Consider the following 24,792-nt stretch of genomic DNA (forward strand, 5'->3'; position numbering starts at 1 on the left):
GATTTTGGACATGGTTCTCAGGAGTCACTTTCCACACAAATTATTTTAATTTAACACTAATTCATTCAGAACCCACCACTCCAAAGCTGTTTATAGTTCTCTCACTGCTCTACAATGACCTGAACATTTGGTTTCTAGTTCTTGTTTTTAATGCTATGGTAAGAAGGAAGAAATTATGGTGTAAACACCTAAATGTGTGTACAAGCTCTTTTAAACACTGAATCTTACTTTGAACCAGAGTCCCCTAGTACTTAATCCACAGTGTTGCCATGTTTTTTCCTGCTTCACTCCAATTTTATATCAAAAGAAGAGTCCATATATGTGCTAATATTCATATATGTGTATGCCAGTGCTTCTCTTATATGAAAATAATTGCTTAACTGGAACAATACCCAATTACTAGGCTGAAGTATTCAGTGATTCCAGCTGTAATTTTCCAGGGTATCAGCAGCTTGTAAGGAAAAGGAAACAGTGGTGTTTCACTTAGGATAGAGTTTGACAGGATGTGAACATAAAGGCTATTGTGGAATTTCTGTTTTAAGAGGAAGAATTTCCTTTTTCCCCCCTATACAAGAGTGAGGAGCCCTGGATTAGGTCAGGGATAAACTTTGGTGCCATCAATGTGGTTAAAATCAGAGTGGGTTTGGTCCTTAGAACCTTCTTAAGTAATTTGTGGGAATCCTGTTCACAAATCTACCAAGGGAATGAGCATCTTACACCTTCCTGGTTTTTGGTTTTAAGGTGTCAGTGATTGATTTTTAGTATTTGGAAAAATAAAATTTATGGGTGAAATTACCTGGGCTGTAGAGTAGAAACACTGCTTTATATTAATATGTTTAATCCTTTAAAGTGGATATTTTTGTGGTCAGCGAGTTAAAAATAATGCTGTTCCATATTCCTTGATAAATAGGAACAAGAATTTGTGAAGACTGTAGGGATTAAATACGAAGTTGGGCCTCCCACACTCTGCTGCTTGAAGCTTGCATTCCTGGATCCAATCACAGGCAAAATGACAGGAGAATCCTTTTCCATAAAGTAAGTCACTGGAACGCTGATGACATCCTTCAGGAGATTTTTTTTGCAGTGTAAAAGCTTCTCCCTCCTGCTTCCAAATGCATGGAATTTGGGGACTGTGCTGTGCATGCAGAATTATATTTCTGGGTAGTAATAACTTTCTCTGTCTTGTTTCCTGAAGGTACCATGATATGCCAGATGTCATTGACTTCCTCGTGCTGCATCAGTTTTATAACGAAGCCAAAGAAAGGAACTGGCAAATAGGTGACTCCTTTTTTTTTTTTTTCCCCACTTCCATATGTTTTCTGCACCATTTCTGCAGCTGTTTAATGGGATGCAGGGTCTTCATTGCATCATGTAAAGGACTGTACACACGTGATATTGTCACAGAATAGGCTGAGTTGGAAGGGACCCACGGGGATCATCAAGTCCAACCCTTAGCCCTGCACAGGACCTTCCCCAAGAGTCACACTGTGGTATTATAGAGGTCATTGGAAACTTTTATTTGATGTTTGCTGCAATTCCTATAGCAGAAAAAACCAAAAAATATAAGAGAAACTGTCCCAAAACCTGTGAGAGCAGGAGAATCTGCTGATCTGTTGTGATTTGAGGCATGGAAGCAGCTGTGGGTAATTCCCAGAGGTGTCCAAGGCCTTCCTTTAGGGCTCCATTCCTTTAGTGCAAAATGTAAAAATTGAAGTAGTGCATTTATGAAAGACGGAGTTGACTCTCTAAAAAGAAGTATTTAATAATTATTGATGTTGTTCTTGTGCTGAATGCAATATTTTGCCTTCCAGGGGATAGATTTCGCAGTATAATAGATGATGCTTGGTGGTTTGGAACTGTGGAGAGTCAGCAGCCTTTCCAGGCAGAGTATCCTGACAGTTCCTTCCAGTGCTACAGTGTCCAGTGAGTTTTTACATGTTTTACATACAACTCAAATGGGTACCTCAGGCATCAGCATCTCTTTTTTCCATTTAAATAAATAACCAGCCACTTGATTTACGTATTTAATTTTGAATTTACTCCTAAAGCAACACTTCTGGTGTAAACAGCAGTGCAGTGACTATAGAGGGGATACAAGAGGAAAATAAGGAGTTGGAATGTTGTCAGTGACAGGTCTTGTTCCTAACAGGGATGGCCTTTGTGGTGTAAATCTGGTAAAGAAAAGGTGCATTGTTATATTCAGCTTTAACTTGTGCATTTTGAATGTATTTGTTTTAATAGCTGGGACAATAATGAAAGAGAGAGGATGAGTCCCTGGGACATGGAACCAATCCCAGAAGGAAGTAAGTGTTGAACTCATGTTCCTGTGCAAAGTAAGCAGCTTTTTGCCATTGCTGGGACTTACTGCCTGTGGAATTCTCCCTTTCCAGCTGCCTATCCAGAGGAGGTTGGTGCTGGAGTTCCTGTGACTCCAGAGGAGCTGACAGCTCTTCTCTACAAACCCCAGGAAGGAGAATGGGGGGCCCATTCCAGAGATGAAGAATGTGAACGAGTGATCCGTGGCATTGAGCAGCTTCTTTCCCTTGGTATGTTTGGAGAGAAGGGGTGGAAGGATTAAGAATATCAGTATATTAATATCAGAATATCATGTGGTGGCACATGACTGAAGAGTAGATGGGATGGAGTGTTGGGAGTTGGTGTGGAATGTTTGAAATGTAAACTAAATTACTGAAAAGAGCCTTTTAAATTTCATATTTCAATTTCCTTTTAAGTTATATTCCTTTTTTTCCCCAGGGGTTCACCTGGGTTTCTCAGTGGGTCATATCTAAATGTGAATGAGCAAAACATTGAATTAAACCCCTCAAAACCAACCAACAAATCCTCACCAACAAATCCCTTGTAAATAGTTTGTAGCCATTTAATAGCACACTGTGATTTAATTTCTGCCTATATTCACACCCAGGACATGTCTGTATTCCTAACTTATATTACTTGTTGTAGCATTCCTGTTGTAAGTGATATGCATGTTCCTTTCAGTGGCACATTTGGCTGCTGACACACAAACCTCAGATGTGATACTTAAACAAAAAGTGCTTTTTCGAGAGTATTTAACAGATGGCACAAGAGGAGGAACTGTCCTCTTTGTGTAATGACATTTCCAGCTGTAGATCTGGATTGCTTTTGCTGAATTCTTAGAAAGAAAACCCAGAAAGCATTAAAAGAAATATCGATATCGTGTAACATCCCTTTGAGGCATCTGAATGATTTTGGTCTTTTGTCTTGCAGACATTTCCAATCCCTTTGCAGTCCCAGTGGACCTTAGTGCCTATCCCATGTATTGCACTGTCGTTGCTTATCCAACTGACCTCACCACGATCAGGAGGAGACTTGAAAACAGGTTTTATAGGTCAGTTGGCTTCGGATTTGTTTGTAATCTCCGTTTGTTACAGCCCCACGGAGGGCAATCCTGAGCTGAATGTTCTGTAATGCCCCTCCAGCAACATGAGCAACAGCATCAGATAGGATTCTGTTTGGCCTTGGGCAAAGTGAGTCTTCCTGAATAATAAATTCCTTTTGGTTGTTAAGGCAAAAGCTGGTATGGCTGGATCTGGAGTGTGTTTAACATCCTGGGCCTCACTCTGGGGTGGAGGCAGAGCATATTTACTTTGTTTCCATCCCTGCTGCCTTTGAACCAGAGGTTTTGCTGGTGTTGCAGTTGCCAGAAATGGGCTAAATGCTGTAAAGTGGAAATCTCCATTTTTCCAGTCAACTTGGGAATAAATAACATCCTGATCATTTTTCTCCCTCTGAGGACCACCTGTTTCTCCTCACTCTGAATCCCCAATTCCTTTTTTTTTACTGCAGAATCCTACTGGTCTCAGAGGGAAAACAATCCACACCTTCTTCTTCATCCCATTTCTTAAATTTTCTGTATTTTTAGGAGAATCTCTGCACTGATGTGGGAGGTCAGATACATTGAACACAATGCCAGGACCTTCAACGAGCCAGACAGCCCCATAGTCAAAGCAGCCAAAATTGTGACAGATGTGTTACTGCACTTCATTGGGTAGGTTTGGACTTCACAGCCCCCACAGCTTTGAGTTCCTGAGGGATTTGATTGTGTATCTTGTTTTTTGTCACTGTCCTGCAGAGATCAGAGCTGCACTGATATCTTAGAGATCTATAACAAGGTGAAAGCAGAAGACCTGAGCAGCACTGATGAAGAAGAGGAGGTAAGATCATTTTCTTGCCTTCTGAAGTTCAGCACATGCAAGAAATTTGATTTTTGTTGAGGCTTTATTTTCTGGGTAATTGCATGAGTTTTTGAGATGAGCCTGTTCAGGCTCACCTGGGACAATAAGCTCCCTTAAGTAGGTAAAAATGATTCTTGGAACTGCCTGTCTTTAATCTGCTCCCAGTACATGGTGTTTTGTTGTGTGGGGAAGGATGAGTAATTAGGGGACTGGGAAGTGGAGCTGTTACTCAATCAGAGGACAACAGCTCCCCATTGCCAGCAAGGCAGCAGAGATGGTTTTCATGTGTAATTCTGTGTCATTTCCCATCCATTGTTCCCTGGAGTGAAATGTCAGGTAGAGCCCAGATATCACTTCCTTGAGCTTTTTCTCTCTCCTTGCACCTTCTCCCCTTCAGTGCAGTTTGAAATGGGCTGTAGTTCCTGTTGCAGAGTGACCTGTTACAACCTAAATCGCTTGGGTTTTACTTTTCAGTGTTATTTTCTAGTACACAAGGTAGTATAAGATTTAGTGAGGAGGTTTCTTACCTAAGATATTCTCTTTTGTGGCAAATTGGAAATATGAAAGTTAAACCTTGTGCTGCCTGAGCACCTGTTTGCTTGGGGCTGGTGCTGCTGTCTTGGGTTTGTGTTGAAATTAAAGTCTGTGCTACAGTGAAATAATTTCATTCTTTTATAAAACTGAAGATGGAATAACACCATCTGTTTTCACAGACTGTGAAAAAAGTATTTTGAAGAAAATGAGAGATTTCCCTGGTAAAATAGCAGACCCCCCTTTCCCAACTCAACCTTCTACTCTCAGTTTTGAATCTCAGAAGTGACCAAAATTCCCTCTATATCACCTTCCTCTCTCCAGCCTTCCAAAGAGCTGGTTTATAATGTGTTTTGCTTTATAATATTTTAAAAGTTTAAATATTTTTTAGGTGTTAGGAAGGAATCCTTCCCTGTGAGGGTGGGGAGGCCCTGGCACAGGTTGCCCAGAGAAGCTGTGGCTGCCCCATCCCTGGAAGTGTCCCAGGCCAGGTTGGATGGAGCAACCTGATCTAGTGGAGTCCTCTCAAAAATTATTTATATTTAATTACTGGTAAAAGCTGTGTACAAAGGAATTTTTGTTGTAATTCCCAAATCCAGGTTCTGAAAAGAAAATTACACCCACTTGATGTAAGTAAGGCACTGCATGAAACCTGAATAAACTCAGTGCAGCTGCTCAGAGCATGAAAACTGAGGCAGGGTAATGAAAATCTGCAAGGCTGCAACTGAGCTGAGTCTTAAGGACTGAAAATCAGCCATTCCTATTTCTCATATGTTTTTATGTATCATTTTTAATGGAAGCAAACTTGGAAAAAGCATGAAACAGCTTAAAATCAGGAGTCAGGTGGATCGAGTTATGTAAATTCTAGTTTGAAATTAGTTTCTGCTTTTCTTGAGCCATTTATTACATTTGAGTGGTTTAAAATATTTGTTGTTGTTGGCTTTTTAACCCTTTTTCCATGGCTGAGGGTCCATCCAAGGCCCTGTGTGTGATCATTCCCTTTGCCTTTAGGTGGCAGAAGTAGATGTGGATTCAGACGCTCCAGGAACTTCCTCTGGGAAAAGAAGAGTGAGTAAAACTTCTGCTTTGGTCTTTTTTTTATATTAGATTTGAAAAAATATCAAGAACAGTCAAGTTTAGATAAAACTGATACAAATAGCGAGGCTGGGGCTGAAATATTGCAACTTTGAGTTTTGGGTTTGAGTGTTACATATGACCAGAAAAGCCAAATTGGGCCATCAGCTTTGCTTGAATCTTCCTGGATTTCTGTTTTCAGTTGTGGAGATCTTTGAATCAGAATGCTGGGAAATTAATAGGAAATTGAAGGGGAAAATTGGGATTTTCTGATAATTTCTGTTTTCCTGCAGGTAAGACGACGAGTGAAAAGGCAGCCCATGAAAGCCAGTCCTGATGCCTGGAAGGAGCAGTGCCAGCAGCTGCTAAACCTGATTTATGAGCGGGAGGACTCGGAGCCTTTTAGGCAGCCTGTTGATCTCTTCTCTTATCCTGTAAGTGCACCTTCCACATCCAGAATGGTTCATCCTTTGGCAAAACATCCGTGCTGGCCGTGTCTGTGCTCTCCCTTTATGAGCAGAGAATTATCTGCAATAACTTGAAAGTAAAATAATTACTTGAGCCACTGGATGAACACTGAGGTGCTCTTATTGCTGTAGGATTTGACAGCCTTTACTGTTTTCATCAGCCTTTACTATTTCATGTCCTTCCAGGATTATCGGGACATTGTAGACACTCCCATGGACTTCAGCACTGTGAAAGAAACCTTGGAAGCAGGAAACTACACCAGTCCCTTGGAATTCTACAAAGACATTCGTTTGATATTCTGCAACTCTAAGGCTTACACTCCTAATAAAAAGTCTCGTGTAAGTAATAAATTTTAATGCCCTTTTTTTTTCACAAAGACCTTGGCCCTACATGAATAAAACACATGGAATAATGTCTGAAGAGCAAAGCCTTGCTTGGTGTAATAAAAATAACCAGTGTATATCAATTCTGGGGCCTGTGCTTATAAATTTGCTTTGTTCTGCTCACCCAGATCACTTAAAACTTTCATTTTCATCTGAACTTTCTGAACTTAAAGCTTCTGAGATGTTTAGTGTTGCAGCTGTTTCCTGAAATATTTGCAGCAGAAAACTGATCACAAGGTGCTTTTATTTTTTTCAATAATTTATTCCTGGAAACAAGGCTATCAGCTTGAAAACTGCATATTTATCTCTGTCCATCTGTCTACAAAAGGATCCTTTTCAAATTAATGGAAATATGATGCAATATTTCTACTACCAGAGGAGATGAGACACTTATTTTTTTCTAGTTGACTTAGAATATTTGGCAGTACTTTTTGCACACTGTTGCCTGTGTTTCTCAGGTGCTAATCCTGCTTTTTGCTGTTTGGACTTAGAGGCAGAAAAAATGTATTGGATTGAAGCCCTAAGGAGGATATGGAACGAGGGAAAAGGGAGATCAAAATGTTAGAATATAGATATTTTTGTATGAACTAAGTAAAATGACAACTGGTATGTGACTGATATGTAAACATGGCTGTGTTTGATCTGTGTTCCTGTGTCAGCTTTTCCTAAGATGTTTAATGATCAAATTACTCTAAAATTTTCAAGTGCTTTAATGATATTTATCCTCAAAAAAATCACAAGTTGGCACCAGGACAGATGCAGTTTTAGCACTGTTGGTGCAAAACAGAGTTGGAGTGGTCGGTGTCTTCATGGTATAAAAGCAGACAGAGTTTTGACCGTGTTTTCAGACATAAAATTGTAATAATTGCAATGGAGGAACAGCCAGGAGTGAACTTGTGGCTGAGGCTACACAGAGACAAGGCCTAGAGAGAGGGCAGGAAAAGGGTTTAAGGATTGTGACATCTGGTTTACAGAAATTAGGAATGAGGACATTGTAGTTGGCTTCTGTGTGCAGCTGTGTAGGGGTGGAATTAAGACATTTCACCAGGGAATTAAAGCAAAAACAAAGGTGAGGGGACAGCAAAATTCATTTGTTTTTCCCTTGGTATTCAAGTTATGTTATGGGCTGCTTCTTCCATGCTTTATGGGGTTGACAAAGGAGGTTATATTCCAGTAACTTAGATATGAAATTTCCTTTTTACTCTGGAAATATTTTGTACTGGAAGTAAATCTTTTTAGGAAAACACTTTCTGTGGTGAGAATACAGAAGGAAATTATCTGCAAAGGACCTCGTAGTGAAATGTCACCATGAATTCTTCCTTTGTGCTACAAAGTCTGGACTTCTTGGTGATTGTTTTTTGGTTGTTCTTCCAAGTTACTGAACTTCTGCTAAGTCTGACTGTGCTTTCTCACTCCAGATTTACAGCATGACCCTTCGACTCTCTGCCTTGTTTGAGAATCACATGAAGAACATCATCTCTGAGTACAAGGCAGCAATGCAGTGTCAGAAGAGGAGGAGGCCACGGTACCGAAAACGGCTGAGGAGCAGCAGCAGCTCCCCCTCAACCAGCAGAGCATCCAGGTAATGTGGGAGAGTGGGACTGCCTGGCAGTGGCATTCCAGGGAACAGTGGTAGGATAACCAGACAGCAACAGTATTGCTCATTTCCTGCTGCAGTTGCTCTTTTGGGTGATAAAATCGTGTTCAAGTGTAGTTTGTGCATAATTCTGGTAAGTGAAAGACTATGTGGTTGCAGTTATTCCCTCTGGAGGAAATGAAAGACCAACTGTCTCTTCACCTTTGTTTAGTTGAAAAAAGTGTTGTTTAACACTGTATATTAGCCTTCTGTCTGATACATTGTCTAAGTAAACTGAGTATTGGTTTTCAAAAGGGAGATAAAGTGTTGTTCCTGCAAACTCATCTGCTTTAGCAGACACATGGTGGTGTAACTATTTTTAGTGTTATTACAACTGTGTGAGCACTGGGGAAAAGATATTTGTTTGATAAATTCGCTGCAAAAATCAAGGCACTTTGCAGGGGAAATTGGTTTTGTCTTCGAGTCTTTTGGTGCTGACAGTTTTCTCTCTTTGGGATATTTTGTGTTTTCAGCCCCAAAGGGAAGCAGAAACAAATGAAGATTCAACCTAAACCCAACCAGAATACCTCACTGCCCCTGACCAGGACGAGCTCTTCAGTCTCATCTCATGGTGAGGAGGAATGTTCTAAAGTACAGCCTACTTTGTGTGTGCAGATGGGATCTGTTATTCCTGAGGCACATGCTAAACACACCTGAGGAGGGAGCAAGTGGCAAGGTCATGGAAATGTGTTGTCTGTAGGTTGTTTTAGCTGAACTTGGCTGTTAGGAAGTTATGGGTAAGGATCAGGGAATTGGGAGCCTTAGTGAGAATTAACCTAGTCCCCAGAGCCTGGGCTTCCTGTACATGGGCTTCTCTCATACAGCAGTTATGGATAAATTAATCTTACTTTGGATTATACCAAAAGGAATCTGTCTCTTCATGGGTGTAGAGGCAGCTTGGTGAGATGAACCTGACTGGGGCTGTTAACTCAGGTGATCCAAAACCTCTGTAAATAGAGGATAAAAATCACTCTGTCACGTTGTGCTGTCCTGTGTAAAGTTTCAGATACAGCAGAAGAACCTCTGGGTTCAGCCACTGGTGAAGAGCTGGAGGGTCAACCATCTTCCTCAGGCTCCAATGCACAGAACCGAAGTGGAAATGCCATAGATCCAGGGAAAAGCAGGCCAGTCAGGAGTAAATCCACACCAGTGAAACAAGGTGAGAAATAATAAGATTCTGTTGTTTGAATAACTGGTTTCACTAGAGATGAAAGATGTTCCTTCTCTCTGATGCTGATGGTATTATTGCCTGAGTGTAACATTATATATATTCCCGAACCATACAAAAGAAGTTGAGTTTACTTTACTCCTCGCAGTTCTGTGGTCTCTTGTCTGAGGTGTGGAGTGCACATGATTCCACGTGGACTTCAGTGAGATCCTTTAAAATCTCTCCAGGTGGAAAAGCTTGATTGCTCTTAAACTCCTACAGTTCCTTCAGGAGTTACAAATAGCAAACAAACCAAAGGCCCCACCCCACAACCTCCTTTTATTAATCAAGTTGAAACCAAAGATGAAAAAAAGTTTCCCCCAAAAATGTAAATATTTTTATTCTACTCAAGACAAAGTGGTTGTGATTGGAAGGGAAACACTGTTTGAAGCTTTGATAAGTTGTCTCTGGGACATGTCACTCAGTTTGCACTGAGGTGGGCACTGAGTGGGCATTGTCTGACCCCTGGAGCCTTTCCCAGGTCCACACCCCTGTGCTGTAGCCATGCTGGATGCTGCAGGTGAGCTCTTCCTATGTTAAAGAAGATATTGAATCGTCATTATCAGATTCTTAACTCTCAAAACATGTAGGATTTTGGGTCCCACACCAGCAAGATATTTTATGTATTTTTAAGTTAAGATGCCCAGCAATGCTAGTGAGCTTTCTTGGGTTATTGACTCTCCTGAATTATGCTTCCCTGGACTCAGCCTTTTGAGAACATGCATTTGAGGGGCAATAAATCCTGCTTGCAGAGTGTTATTTTCATTTATATAGCTTTGAAATGGATTTGAGAGTTTTTCCTGCCTTGGCGGGATTCACCAGATTGAGTTTTAGATGTTCACTCTGGGCTCCTTTTATTGCCTGGATTTTCCCTGAGCTCTTAGTCAGGAGAGTTTGAAGTTGTTACTTCCAGATAAGAACTACATTTACTTTGATAAATTTTCCTCTTAGAGCACCTCTTTGTGTCCCCAGCACATAAAGGGTGAGTAGCTCCAAGCTGGATCATCCCCAGAGCACACCTTAGGCAGCTGAGGAGAATCCCAGAGGCAGCTGAGGAGAATCCCAGAGGCAGCTGAGGCCACTCCCACTCTTTGTGTCCTGTTTGGCTCAGGTGTGATGCTGATGGGTTTTTTTTGTGTTTGCTTAGATCACTCTCCTGATGGACCCCTCACCAATGGAGATGGCAGAGAGCCTCGGGCAGGAGTCAAGAGGAAGTTACTGAGCGCGTCGGAGGAGGACGAGCACCTGGAGGAGGCAGAGGAGGAGGAAAAGAAGAGAGAATTAAAGGAAAAGTCTGGTTTGTCTTCATCAGAAAGTGGGGAATCGGGATCCAGCTCCAGCTCTGAAAGCAGAAGTGGCTCTGATTCCGACTCGGAATCAACCTCCAGGACAGATCAGGATTACATTGACGGAGACCATGACTACAGCAAAGTGGTGCAATCCAAAAAGCCCAAACGGAAAATCAAACGGAAACTCAGCGCCGGGAAGAGGAATTGGCAGGGCAGGGGCACAGGGAGGAGGGGGAGATGGGGCAGGTGGGGGAGATGGAGCAGAGGGGGCAGAGGGGGGAGAGGCGGAAGAGGCTGCGGCAGAGGCAGAGGCGGCGGCAGGGGAGGAAGGAGAGGCCGCGGAGGCCGAGGGGCCTCGCGAGGAGCCACCAGAGCGAAACGCGCCCGAATCGCCGACGACGAGTTTGAGAACCTGTTTGGGGGCCAGTTTGGAGAGAACGTGTTTGGGGGGAGGTTCAGCCGCCCCCCTCGGATCAAAACCAGGAACGAGGGCAGGAGGACTGTCCTGTACAACGACGACTCCGACAACGACACCTTCGTGCACACCGAGGATCCGTTGAACCTTGGTACTTCCAGGTCAGGCAGGGTGCGCAAAATGACAGAAAAAGCCAGGGTCAGCCATCTCATGGGATGGAATTATTGACAGGTGGAAAACTTTGGAACAATTTTAAAAGAACTTCAATGGCCTTCTACTGCAGGGATTTTACCAGAAATTCTACCAAGCAAGTTGTGCGGGGACTCCACTCACGTTTTCACAGTGGTGCTTTTCCATCCTGTCAGTTTGTGTTTGTTTTAAAGCTTCAGCTCTCCACACTTCATTGGTCAAAACAAGCCTTAGTCATTAGGCCTTAAATTACAGAAATTCTTCCCCACACACTACGAGTTCATCACATTAAAGAGGCTTCCAGCTTCTCAGTAAGAACATGACATTTTTGAGTCACGCTTATGAATTCTCTCCCTCGTTTTGTTTTTGTATTATAGAAATAGCACCTTCTTACAGAGTTTTTATGTGGTTTCTGCCATAAATCCTTAGACACAGTAATAATTATAACTTTTGCACAATACACCAATCCTAAAGGCAGCTATAAAATGTTTACAGTTTCTATATTGTAAGAAGGATCTGGATTATTTTAATCTTCCCAGGCCAAACGTTGATGGAATTGTGCTGAACTGAAGTATGTCTATACTACAGTTTTGGGGGTCCTGACGTGCTTTCTATCGGTTCTTTATTCGTGTAAAAAAGTGACAAAAGGGTTGGTGCCTTGTAAATATGTAGCAAACCTTTGATGTGGTGTGTCCTATGTGTGCATTAACTTTATTAAAAAGAGAATACTTGAGAAGTATGAATATCTAGACAAAAGGTGCCAAATGCAAAAGTTACTTGCATCTATTTTCTTTTTGTCCTCTCATATTTTTATAGTATTAATTGAGATTGTGCAGCTAAAGGGGTGACTTCAACATTTGAAAGGTTCCTCCTCTTCAAAGCATAAAGTGATTTTTAATAGTAGCTCAGCTACCTCTTATTTACAACTACTGGAAACTGAAAAGAAAATAGATGCTGTTATTCAGTGCATGTTGAAGAGGCGAGAAGGAGCTTGAGGGGTGGAAGTTGTAGAGTAACTGTATCTTCATTCTGTTGTCACCATGAAAACCAATTCAGTGGTTACCAGAGTTCTCAGAAGCGGCACGTTCTGTGCAGGTGGGGATTTGTTTGTGCAGAGGGGCTGAGCTGCTCCCACTCCTTCCTGCTGCCCCTTGATCTGTGAAAATGTGGGTTTGGGTGAGGGGCTGGGGGAGCCCTGCTCCCTCTGGCCATGCCGGTACAGAACCCTCCAGACTGACTCTTGTATCTCAAGCTTCCAGAAGAGTATTCCTGTTGCACTGTACTCTTGTTATCCTGGGAAATGCTGACTTGAAACCCTTTGGGCAGTGGTAGTGCAGTTTGTGAGGAGATTGGTGCTCTGGCTCCTCCGGGAGCAGAACCGGGCGCTTGGCATGGGCTGAGCTGGAGCTGAGCAGCCTCTTCCTTCCTTCCTGGGCTCTGGCTGGAATATATATGGGACTTCAATTTTCTCCCGTTGTCCAAACGGATCTGACAGCTCCGAGAGTGAGTCAGGTCACAGAGAGAACAAACAAAAAGAGGCTACAAAGTTCCGCTGGAGTTTTTCAAGGTTTTTAGGTTTTTTTTAAACTTTCATCCAATATCCTTCAGTTCTTCTGTGCACAGCTTGGTCAATAATTCTGGAAAACCTCAGGCAGCAAAGAGTGACCCATGTATATTCTCAGATGCAGAAGGAATTTAATTTTTGACTTTCTATATTCAGCACTAGCTATTTTATCTCACTTTCCAAAAAAAAACCAACTCTAGTTAGATGCAAAAATGACTTGAAAAAAAAAAAAAAGCAGAGGTTTAGTTTTGTGATGAAGGAGAGTATATCCTAAACTGCTCATTAATATGAATTTATGGTACAGTACAAAAGTCACACTTTTAATTTTTTAAGGAATGGTCGGAATCAGCCGTAATCCACTGCTGGACTCAATTCTGGTTTTGATGGGGGGGGGGGGGGGAAACAAGTGCAAAGGCTCTCCTAGATCTGTGTTGGGCTTTAAAGTATAAACACCTGTCCTATCATCTTTCTCATATATCTGTATATATATACACGCATTTATATTTATAAGAAATGTATTATTTGTTTGACTGATTGGTCTTTTTACATATGGTAACCAGGAATAGCATGTATGCATCAGTCCATAGTCAAAATCATATCCTTAGATGAGTCCTGTGAGCTAATGTAAACACTAGGGGTTCTGTCCTAAAGCCTGAAAAGCTTGAAATGCAAAACAAATGCTTTTTTTCCCTCTCTTTCTGACTGGCCGAAAATCCACTTACTCCTTATTTATTTTGTGTAGGGGCTGGGGAGAGATAAACCACAGGGATTCCAGAGAAACCATTTTATAAGCTGATGTATTTTAGCAGCAATTAGAATAAGATTAAATATGTTCTTAACTGTATCTTTTCTATGTCCTGTGAAGATACCAGTGAAGCATCACTTTGCTGTGGCGTAAGTATTACTCCATGTGTCCCATGGTTCCCAGCTAGAGCAGGATGTGCTGGAACAACAGAATTTAGTGTAAAAATTGAAAAAAAGCTTCTTTTTTTTTTTTTTTTTTTTTTTTGGTGCATGAGAACCTTTTATAAGCATGACAGAAATAACTCGGGTTTAGAGCTGTTCTTTTTGCTTGGTTTGTGTCTGGATTCTTCCTCTGAGTTGGGCAGTTGATTTCTCACAGCCTCATTCCGGGGAATAATTAGACTTTTGTAGGACCTTGGATGCTTTCTCTCAAATCCCAGATCCTGTCAGGAGGTTGTAGAAAACTCAGGGTGAGCCCACCAGGTGTAGCAGAAGCAGGAAAGTGATTCAAACCATCTAAAGGTCTCCCTGACGCAGCCCCTGGGTGCTCAGCCAGCAGCTCCAGAAGGTGCCGAGCTCCAGGCAGGCTGCAGAGTCAGGAACGTTTCCTGACACGTTTCCTTGCACTCTTTACAAAGAACTCCAAACTCTGCCTAAGGAATGGGATTTAAGGTGTGATTTTTCTGGGATTTTTGGGGGTGTGCAGGCAGGGCTCCTCTGCTGCTGTAGATGTTTGGGCTTTGGTGGTTCTGTTCCCTCTGAGGTCAGGCTGGCATGATCCCAATCCTGAGCTGCCAGCGCACTTCAGGGCACCTTGGAAAATGGACCCTCAGCCCCACACAATCCATTCTCCTTGGAGATAGGGCTGGAATCTTGTGTCTTTGCTCTTGGCCTCTCCCAGCTCCAATCTGCTGTCCCTGCAGTGCTCCCGTGTCTTCCCGGACCAGGGCATGGATGACAAAGCTTATTTTGCAGTAGTGATGTGCTGTTGTCTCAGATATTAGGGGAGAATGGGCTGCCCGGGGCAGTGGTGGAGCCACTACCCCTGGAGGTGTTCAGGAAATAAGCAGATGTGGCACTTGGTGATGTGGTTCAGTGGCCATGGTGGGATTTAGTCGAAGGTTGGACTTGGAAGGTGACCTTGGAAGGCTTTTCCAACCTTAATGATTCCATGATTCAGCCCAAATTTTGCCTGCTTCCTATTTTCTCTATCACTTTTGATTTTCCTTTTTGCCATGGCCCACCTCTCCCCTTTGGCTTCCCTTTGTAGACGATTTATGATGAATTTTATTTTGACTGGACTTCTTGGCTGGAAAGTTTAATTCTTTTATCCCTCTTTTTCCCCAAGACTTTCCATATTTTTTTATATCTGCCTTATTGTGTTTACTAGCAACATTCCTAAATGTCTGGAGGCAGATTTAATGAAGATGGAAAGTTTGAGGATTGGCTTCTTGGCTGCACCTCCATGGCCATCCATACCCAGAGTGGGGCCACTGCCAGGTCAGCTGAGGCAGCACATCCTTCCCTCAGCCTTGGAAAACACAGTTTACCTGGGATCCTGGAATACCTGTGGTCCTGACCCAGGCTTATGTCTCCCATGTAGAATTCCTGTGCTTCCAGCCTCTCCAGGTATTCCTGTTCTAAACAACCTTTGTGTTGGTGCTTGAATTTCAGTGGATCCTGGGCAGTTTTATCCTTCCTTCCTCTTTCCATCACTCCTTTCTCCATCAGCCAAGCAGAGGCTGCCCCCTTATCCCAGCCACCCCCACCCTGCAGACACAAAAGCTAAACAGAATCATGGCTGCTTAAAATTTTGTGTCCTGTTGTGATTTTCCTGGAATTTTTTTCCTCGGTGTCCACCTCAGCTGCTTCTCCTGTGTGGAAGTGGAAGGACTGAGTAGTACTGGAAAAGAGCTGACACTGGGTGTGTAGTAGAGAGTTTTTAATTTAAAAAATTAAAATATTTGGAGGCTCTCTTGACTCCCAAAAGCAAGATGAACCTTGCCAAGCATTTGGAAAACTGTTCCTAGTTGTCTCGGGAATGTTTTTGCCAACCACTCCAAATTGCAGAGTATTAATGTGAGAAAATCAGATTAACAGTCATTAATTTTGATAAGAACTTGATTATATTTCATCTTTGAGTGGTGAACAACAAGGAAAAGTGAACAACTGTAGGTTTAAGGATGTTGTGTCCTGACCTGGAGCGTCCTGTCATGGATGTAATGGGTTAAAAATGTCTTTGTGTGTTTACATTTCTTAATTTTATCTTTTTATTTCAAAACCATCCTGCAAAGTTTTATAAAACGCTGATTATTTCCTAAAGGAGCAGTTAACCACCCAAAGCTAACCTATATTTAGTAGATAGGGAGCTGTCATTGTGTTCTTACAATGTGTATTATAGAAGATTCCTGTGCATGAGCGAGACATAATTCCCAACTCTTTAGTGTATCCGAGGTTTACACAGGGAAAAAAAACTCCTTTCTGTACAGTAAGTAACAGCCTGCAAAATTTAGTCCAAAACCTGTCCTTTTTTTAGTCTTAGAAATGCAAAGACCTGTTGGAAGCTTGTAGATTTTTACTCTGTCCTGTTCAGCCCACAGCGAATTTACACAACTGTGCTACGAATCCCTGAAAAAATGAGATTCCCAGTGGAATTGCTGTCACAGCCTTAACTTTAGTGTTAGAAAAATGGTGCTGAAATACATTGAAGTGAGTGGGTGCAGGTCCCTGAGAGGAGTTTGTGAGACTTCCAAGTGAAAGCGAGCACTTGGAGTTACTACTCCTGATAGTAACCAGAGGCACGTTGGGGAACTGGGAAGTGTGTAAATATTTGGGGGACATTTCAACCAGTGGACAATTTGGAGCAGTTCCTCAGTTTTGGGGGTTTAATTGGCAAGTGCTGCGGATCTTCCTGATTTTTAGGTCTGTGAGGTGTTGCTTGGGCGGGGGGTGGGGGTGAAATCCTGCCGGAATATTCCCAGTAAAATCCAAATCCACTGTTTCTTTTCCTAAAATGCCTCCTGGCAGAGTGGTGGCTGCTCGGGTGTGCTCAGAACTCAACGTCTGAGGATTCTTTTTCTGTAGAAATACTAATTCAGGCTCTTCATTCCTCCATGAGTCATTAGAGCAGATTTCATGTAGAAATACTACGGAATTCACGTGATTTAGGCTCTCCAGGTCATGTTCTGGATTTAAAATACTCCAAAAATGCACAAAACTATTAGAATTATGTCTACTTTCTATATTAATTTTTTTTTTTCAGGTGATATTTATGCCCATATCTTCACATCTGCTATCTCAGGTCCCTTTAATGAATACTTCAGGGATTTTGATGCCACGTGTTGGCAGACCAAATGTAATATTTATATGCAATGAGCTGTTAGTTTTTTGTATTGTACAAATGTAAATTTGTAAAGATTTTTTTCTAGAGTTTTTTTGAAGTCACTGATGTAATCTAGGATGTTTCATTTTCCAGCTGTGGGATTGTCTTAATAAAAAAAAATAAAAAGAGAAACTCTTATTTTTGGGTTTGCATTGTTTCCTGAATAGTTGAGATGTTAAAAAGATACAAAAAAATTGGTGAAATTGAGTTTTTAATGTAAAAAGAAAATCGCTTTTTTATTCAACTGGATGATTTTATGCTTTTAAAAGTTTTATAAACTGAATATAGAAACTTTTAGAAAGTGGATATAGAAGCTTTTAAAAAGTGGGAAGATGTTGAGCAGGATGGGATGGAGACCCTCACCTTAGCCAGAGGTGAGTGTGGCAACTCACTGGGGATCTGTTACCCCAATCACCATCTGACCTGGCTCCAAAATACCATTTTTCTGGGAAAAAGGAGAGGAGCAAGTAATGATTTCTTGGAAGAAGAAGTGAAAAATGCCTTAAAATGCTGTGAAATGGCTAAAAATGCCATGAAATGAGCAGGTGAGGAGGAGGCTCCTGGACCAGCTCCCTTGGCCACTGTTGGGACCGGGGTGGGTTCTCACCACAGTGAGACTCAGCTCCAGGAGGTTTTACCTGTTTTTTAAGGGCTATTTCATGCAAAACAAGGAATCGCTCTTTTTTTTCATCTCTGTTCTTGCCCTCTTGTTAAATAGCAGTGATAATATTGTTTAACCAGGGATTCTTGGGGGTGGATGGGGCTGGGTTTATGTAGAACTGCCAGGGGGCTCCGGGCTCGGCCAGGGCAGGTGCTGACACTAAATACACTGAATAAACGTGGGAAGAATTTCTTCCTGGAAAGGGTGGTCAGGCATTGGAAGGGGCTGCACAGGGAGGTGGTAGAGTCCCCATCCCTGGTGGTGCCCAAGGACGTGGCACTCAGTGCTCTGGCCTGGGTGACAAGGTGGGGATCAGGCACGGACTAGACTTGATGATCTCAGAGGTCTTTTCCACCCTCAATGTTTCTGTGTTTCTGTGAGTCTGTTTTGGCTTTTGTCCTTAATCCTGTGACTTATTTGACATTTCACTTTATTGCATTGATTCCAGTGGCATTTCCTCTCTGATGGGAATGAATATCTGCTTTTTAACACAACACTCATCCTCCAAGCCCCAGGAACAAAAGGGCTTTTTTTTTATTATTTCTTGGCCATGTTGGTTACAGAGAACAAAATTAAACTTGTTTTGCAGAGATACTGGAGCCCCCTCACTGTGTACATCCATCAGATGGCATTGGAGGGAAGGAATTCTGCTCCCTTCAGAGCTGCTTCACCTTTGCCAAACGCCCCTTTGCTGTCCCTCTGTAAATATTATGTTGATATTATATCATAGCTGTTACATACTTTATATCATCCTGTTTAGGTCATATGTGGTAATACATGTTATAAAATACATGATATAAAACACCAGAGTGGTAGAGAACAATTCAATTATTCTTCCTGTGCACTTTAGAAATGCATTTTATAGCAGTATTTTTATTGATAATTTTTATAGATTTAGTTGTGATTTTTATACATTTCAGCAGCACGTGGACTAAAACCTGCTCTTCCCTGAATATGCAGCACAGCTGGTCAACCCAGTGCTCATTTCCAGCCTGGAAAACCCTAAAACACCTTTTTCCATCCAGCATTACAGTGCTTTACACACTGCCTGTGCCATCGATGGTCCCATGGAACCTTCCTGACCCATGCAGGAGGGGGAGGCCAAGCTTTGCCTCCATCCCACCTTTCCAGTTCTCAACAGGCACTGGAGTGGGATGATTCGAGTGCAAGAAGCATTTGGACGATTTTCTCAGGCACATGGTGTGACCCTTGGGGTGTCCTGTGCAGGGCTAAGGATGGGATTTGATGATCCTCATGCATCCCTTCCAACCCAGCGTATTCTGTGTGGTCCTGAGTTGCCCTTCAGCTGTAACATCCTCACTGGGAGCAGGTTTTGGGGGTACTTTGTGAGGTCTGAGGTGTGTTTGTGCACCTTTATCCTTTGGAGCCGTGTGAAGGCATTTCAGGAGCCGGGTGGGTGTCCTCCTCACCTACCCCCAGATATCTGCATGTCTTTGTTTCTGAGTGAACAAAAGTGTCTTTGTGTGAGGCCTCGGTGGGTGAGGTGCTGAGGCAGCAGAGCCTGTCCCGTGACGCAGGTGCCAGCGGTGCTGGCAGCACTCCCTCTCCAGGCCTTCCCACCGCTCGGCTTCTTGGACAAACCTGTCCTGCCTCGAGCTGACACAGGATACCTTCCCTCCTCCATCAATATTTGCTTGGTGCCGGGAGGGAAAGGCTCGAACGGCTCCTGTTGCCGCGGGAGCTCTGGCTCCTCACGCCTCCCCTGCCAGGCCGCTGTGCCGCACGGACGGTGCCAGAGGCCCCTGCGGACCATGAGGGACCGTCTGGCGGAGCTGCAGCAGCGCGTGGCGGCCGAGGGGGACCCGCACGAGGACACCCTGGGCTTTGACAACCCGGCACTGGCTGGGGATGATGCCAGCCCCGTGGGGCGGGCGCTGCAGGAGGCGGCCGAGCTGTGGCGGGCGCTGGACCAGCTGGAGCAGCTCTCAGAGACCATCGACAGGACGCAGCAGACGGTGCTGTGCTGCACCTCGGAGCAGAGCATGGCCCGGGAGAAGCAGGGCCTGGGCGATGCCCGAGCCTCCTTCGCCCGCCAGGCCGCGGCCCTGCAGCCCCGGCTGGGCGCTCTGCCCACGGGCCCGGCGGGGGGCTCGGGGCGAGCGGGGCCCCGTGTGCGCCAGACACAGCTCTGGCTGCTGGTGAGGAGGTTCGGCGCCGTCCTCGCCCGCCACTATGCCCGGGAGAGCCGCTACCGCCAGCGCCTCAAGGAGCAGATCCAGAGGCAGGCGGAGCTGGCGGGCATCGCCCTGGGCGCTCAGGATGTAGAGCAGCTGACCGAGAGCCCTGGGGGGCCGCGCATCGTCGGCCAGGACCTGGAGGAGCTCGAGGCCAAGCACCACCTCAGCGTGGCCCAGGCGCGCCAGCGGCAGCTCCTGGAGCTGGAGGCGCAGATGGCGGAGCTGCGGGGGCTGTTCCTGCAGCTGGAGGGGCTGCTGGCCCAGCAGCACGGGGCGGCCGACAGCGTGGAGCAGCACGTGCTGCGCTCCCTCGACTGCGCCGCACAGGCCGAGGTGAAGAGGGCCCGGCAGTACCAGCGCCCATCCAGGCTCTCAGCCCTGCTCAGCGCGGCCCTCGGGCTCTGCAGCTGCTGCCCCTGCTTGCCTGGCCCTCGGGGCCTCCGCTGAGCCGGGGCTGCACCAGGGGTGCGGCAGCTCTCGGGGACATGCCCCGCTCTGGGCAAGGAAGGCTGGCACGGGAGGCTGCTGCTGTCTTGTGCTTCTTGCACGGTGCTGCAGGGGCCATGCACACCATGTATGATGGTGCAAGGACCGCGGGCACCTTGTTTAACAGTGTAAGGACAATGCACACTTTGCTTGATGATGCAAGAACCACGCATGGCTTGTTTGGTGATGCAAGGACTATACACACCCTACTCGATGATGTAAGGACCATGCACACCTGTCATGGCACCACAGGGACCGGGAACATCTTGCGTGGTGGCACAGGGACCACCCACACCTTTCTGATGGCACAGGGACCATGCACACCTTACCTGGCAACACAGGGACCAGGAACACCTTGGACAGTGATGGAAGGACCATGTATGATCATGCAAGGACCAGGCACACCTTGTAAAATTGTGTAAGGACAATGCCCACCTTGCTCGATGGCACAGCTTGCGTGGTGGTGCAGGGACCCAAAGCTAAGGAAAAGCAGAAAGGGAATGACCTCTTCGTATGTTCATTGAATTAAATTCTTAGGAATCGAGAAAACTTAATTTTCAGGCTGATGAATGCATTTCTTTTCCATATATGGATATTTTCAGGAAGCCCCTCAGCACCAGGAATGTGCATCCCTGCAAGGGCAGTGGTTCCTGGGGATCCAGGCTGAGCAGTCTCTGTTCCTGCCCTCTTCCTCCTTCTTTGTTTTTCGTTTCTGACATGTAAATGAATATTACTTTTTCATTCAAACCTTGATGAATAGAAGTTACCTCTTTATTTAATTTTCATTTAAAAGACCCCACAACTTTCCAGGCCATTGGAAACACCCTCTGCATCCTGCATCAAAACCCACATTTAATGTGTGGCTGCAAAAGCCTCCTGGGAAGCACTGGAGCTTTTTACAGACTCCCAGGACATGGAGAGAAGGGAAATAAGCCTCAGCAAGGTCGGGAGGTGGCAAATCCAAGTGCAGTAAAACATTTAACCACCTTTCATGCACCACCCTCACAACAACTCCCTGCACAAACAACTCCCTGGAGCCTTGGGTGGCTGGGCAGTGTCTGACCCAGCTGGTTGAGCTGCTCCAGAGGGGATTATCCATAAAGTACAGGGAAAAAACCCTGTGTCCCCCTCAGTGCTTCCTGCCAGGAAGTATTTGCAGGGGATTTCATGGAGCACAACTCCTCCAGAGCTGGGCACGGAGTGGCTGCAGCAGCCAGTGGTGTTTTCCTGCACATGGAATTAACAGCAAAATAACCCTAATTTGTGTTACAAGGACCCCTGAGGAGTTAAAGAAGGAGGAGAAGATTAGAAACTTTACACCTCAGAGCAGATCTTCCCACCAATGGCTTCAGCAGTTTATATAACTTTATTCATCTATTTTTTTTTTCTGCTACTTGGTGTCCTTCCACTAAATATTGGCCTCGGACAGAACCTAACTACTGCATAGCAAAATAATTAATAATATTGTAATGTGAGCATGAACACTCAAAAGGATGGAGAAGATTCCTTTCTCTTCCCAATAAAGGCTGGGACTTCATCTAAAACACATTTACTTTATGAGTATTCCTGGAGATGATGAAGGTGGAGAACCTTCTAAGACTGTTCTAAGGGCTGTTTTAATTATGTCCCAAATGAGCATCAGAAATGTAAGAAGTTCACATTTAAGGGGAAAAATAAGAGAAAGGCAAAGTTAAAAATCCAGCTACACACACCCCCCAGCTCTGCTCTGTGCTGACACAAGAGGCACTAAAACAGGAATTTGTAGTAAAATGGATTAAAAGCCCAAAGCCTTTGTAACTGTGCTGGCAGCACACGCTGCTTTGCATTTGCAAAGTCTTTCAGTTGAAGAAATGTCACTGAAAATAATTTTTTTTTTAAGAATACAAAATCTTTTCCTGATGTTTAGACGAGTAAATAATTCCAGACTAAATTAATCACCCTATAAAACTTGGGTTTTAAGATGAGGAGGGTTATCACAGCTCAACAGTTCCTGCTCAGGGACCCCAGGAGGGCTTGTGAATTCCAGCTCAAACATGGAACTTTCATCTCTTCAATGCTGCTGGTTTTTCATGTCACAACAAACACCCACAAACAGAATAATTTCTTGTAAATGCAGCTTTTTAAAAGCCCCCTGAATGTTGGAAAGGGATTAAATCCCCCCATTTCTGTCCAATTTGCAGCATCTCTTTGGCTGAACCTCTGGACATCTCCATTTATTGGCAAAACTATGGGAAAAGTTGCATCAATGTTTAGAACTGTAATTCCATTTTTTTGTTCCCCAGTTACAAAAGAGCAAGGATAAATTTTTAATTAAAAGTATTTAGGTATTTTAAAATAATCGGAGATATTTAATAAGTTATATTTTCATTTTCCTCAGATTATTCCCATTGAAAACCATCACTCAATCTTTCTATTTCCAAAAATTTTTCAAAAAGGTGGTTTTTTTTCTTTAGTTCTCAGATCACACTTGGTAATTTTATTCTGAATATCAAATCAGAAATTAATTCTTCTTTGTGGGTTACCAAGTCATTGCTTCGCTTACAAACCCTTTTTACATTTCACTCCCCAATCCAGGGATGTGTCAGCAGCTTAAATTGACTTGATTTGGTTTTACCCAGTTTCTGCTGTATTTTCCAGTGAATCAACAACTCTATTCACAGAGCTCATCAAATATCTGCTTCTGCCTCTGAAAAACGCAGAGATCTGGCTCACAAGCCTTTCTGCAGGAGTTGGGATCACTGCCAGGAAATCTGGGGGAGACACTGCTTGTCTAGGAAACTCCATCCTTGGGTTTTATCAACAGATTGGGCTCATTTTGGGTGTTTGCTTCAACTGGATGGCTTTGGTGCCCCAGCAGCCTGATCTGTGTGGGCAGCGTGGGGCAGGTTCCATCTCAATTTTGGGTCATTTTTAAGGGTGTTTTACTCCAGACATGAAATAAATTGTGTTTTCCGGTGCTAAAATATTGCTGTTGGATTTCCCGGGGGGGGATGAAGCTTGATCCACGTGTCTCTTCCTGCAGTCAAGTTGTGAAAAATCTACCAGAAATAATTTATCATCACAGAATCCTGGAGTGGTTTGGGTGGGAAGGGACCTTAGGGCTCATCTTGTTTCACCCCCTGCCGTGGGCAGGGACACCTTCCACTGTCCCAGGTTGCTCCAACCTGGCCTTGGGCACTTCCAGGGATGGGGCAGCCACAGCTTCTCTGGGTAATCTGTGCCAGGGCCTCCCCACCCTCACAGGGAAGAATTCCTTCCCAATATCCCATCTAACCCTGCCCTCTGGCAGTGGGAAGCCGTTCCCCCTTGTCTGTCACTCCATGCCAAATTATTGTGCCAACAGCTTGACAGGCAGCTCTGACTGGAAATTCCTGTTTTCCGGAGCCTGAAGCCTTGTTTGCACAAATCTTTGTTTTTCCAAGCAGAGACCTCAGAAGTTCTTCAGTGGGGACAATTTATAGGCTGTGCCTGCCCAGGAGGGCAAATCTCTCATGATGGGGAGGGAGGAGAGGCTTTAAGTGGCCCCAAAATGAGAGTCCTGGTGCAATCCTCACCTTACAGGGAGTTTTTGACTCTGCTTCACACAACACTTCCTCTGCTCTGGGCTCCTGGATCAATGCCTGGGTCACTGAAAATGGGATTTGTTCTAATAATTTTGTCCATCCCTATGCACTCTGGGTAGCCAACCCCTCCAACCTTTCCACAGAGTCTTAAATAAAGCCTTTCACTCTGAATAGAGAATTTTTCAGGTTGAATTAACAGTGAGAGGGAAAAATTTGACTGTTCAAAACCAGCTAATGGGTCAAGCTCAATTTTGTTGCATCAAATACACTCTAAAGTAAGTTTTACCTCCTGTTTGCAATGGCACGAAGCCACTGAGGATGAGAAACAGTTTTACAGCTCAAATTGCTGTCTGCCTTGGAGGAGCCTGTCTCCAAGATGTACCCTGTGCTTGGTTTTATGGGAAAACGAGGTGGCCTCTCTGTCTTCCAGGAAGCTCCCAGTACTTTTTATTCTTCACAAAATTAGGGCAAGTGACATCATTTTCCTTATATTCCTCAACAGTGAATCCTATTTCCCAAATATTAGGACAGCAATAAACCTGCAGAAAGCTTTGGAGACATCAGCTGATGGCGGGTGAGCTTCTGGTGGTGAATTTGAGATGTAATTGTGGCAGAAAGCACCAAACAGGAGCAGTTAATAGCACAAATCATAGTTGTTAAATTACATCATTCCATGGGCCACAAAGAGCAGTTTTTACTCATCTTTAACTTTTGACAGAGATGTAAGTCAAACAAGTTGGAAAACTGGAAGAGTGGTTTCCAAGAGCGACCCTCTCCCTCCTCTCCTG

The 24,792-nt window shown here is 44.0% G+C and overlaps 2 protein-coding genes across 2 annotated transcripts in view; both read left to right on the top strand.

Annotated features, from left to right (window-relative positions):
- Positions 1 to 17,234, top strand: part of BRWD3 (bromodomain and WD repeat domain containing 3) — a 51,817-nt gene extending 34,583 nt beyond the window's left edge. The window contains exons 26-40 of the mRNA XM_064670159.1: positions 911 to 1,035; positions 1,196 to 1,278; positions 1,812 to 1,923; positions 2,242 to 2,303; positions 2,391 to 2,546; positions 3,247 to 3,367; positions 3,902 to 4,027; positions 4,112 to 4,193; positions 5,757 to 5,813; positions 6,113 to 6,253; positions 6,473 to 6,625; positions 8,089 to 8,252; positions 8,780 to 8,877; positions 9,307 to 9,465; positions 10,661 to 17,234. Of these exons, the coding sequence (XP_064526229.1) occupies positions 911 to 1,035; positions 1,196 to 1,278; positions 1,812 to 1,923; positions 2,242 to 2,303; positions 2,391 to 2,546; positions 3,247 to 3,367; positions 3,902 to 4,027; positions 4,112 to 4,193; positions 5,757 to 5,813; positions 6,113 to 6,253; positions 6,473 to 6,625; positions 8,089 to 8,252; positions 8,780 to 8,877; positions 9,307 to 9,465; positions 10,661 to 11,445 (2,424 nt within the window). The 3' untranslated portion in view covers positions 11,446 to 17,234. The remainder of the gene's footprint in view (positions 1 to 910; positions 1,036 to 1,195; positions 1,279 to 1,811; positions 1,924 to 2,241; positions 2,304 to 2,390; positions 2,547 to 3,246; positions 3,368 to 3,901; positions 4,028 to 4,111; positions 4,194 to 5,756; positions 5,814 to 6,112; positions 6,254 to 6,472; positions 6,626 to 8,088; positions 8,253 to 8,779; positions 8,878 to 9,306; positions 9,466 to 10,660) is intronic.
- A 1,806-nt stretch (positions 17,235 to 19,040) lies between these two features.
- On the top strand, positions 19,041 to 22,216 carry LOC135421563 (syntaxin-1A-like). The gene has a single exon (XM_064670161.1). The coding sequence runs from the start codon at positions 19,530 to 19,532 to the stop codon at positions 20,400 to 20,402; it is 873 nt and encodes a 290-aa protein (XP_064526231.1). The 5' UTR covers positions 19,041 to 19,529; the 3' UTR covers positions 20,403 to 22,216.
- Positions 22,217 to 24,792: the final 2,576 nt, after the last annotated feature.

Source organism: Pseudopipra pipra, chromosome 13 (assembly GCF_036250125.1).
Source record: "Pseudopipra pipra isolate bDixPip1 chromosome 13, bDixPip1.hap1, whole genome shotgun sequence".
Taxonomy (NCBI): Eukaryota; Metazoa; Chordata; class Aves; order Passeriformes; family Pipridae; genus Pseudopipra; species Pseudopipra pipra.

Excerpts from the sequence above, each read along its gene's own strand:
- LOC135421563 (XM_064670161.1), top strand. The coding sequence starts at position 19,530 with ATGAGGGACCGTCTGGCGGAGCTGCAGCAGCGCGTGGCGGCCGAGGGG.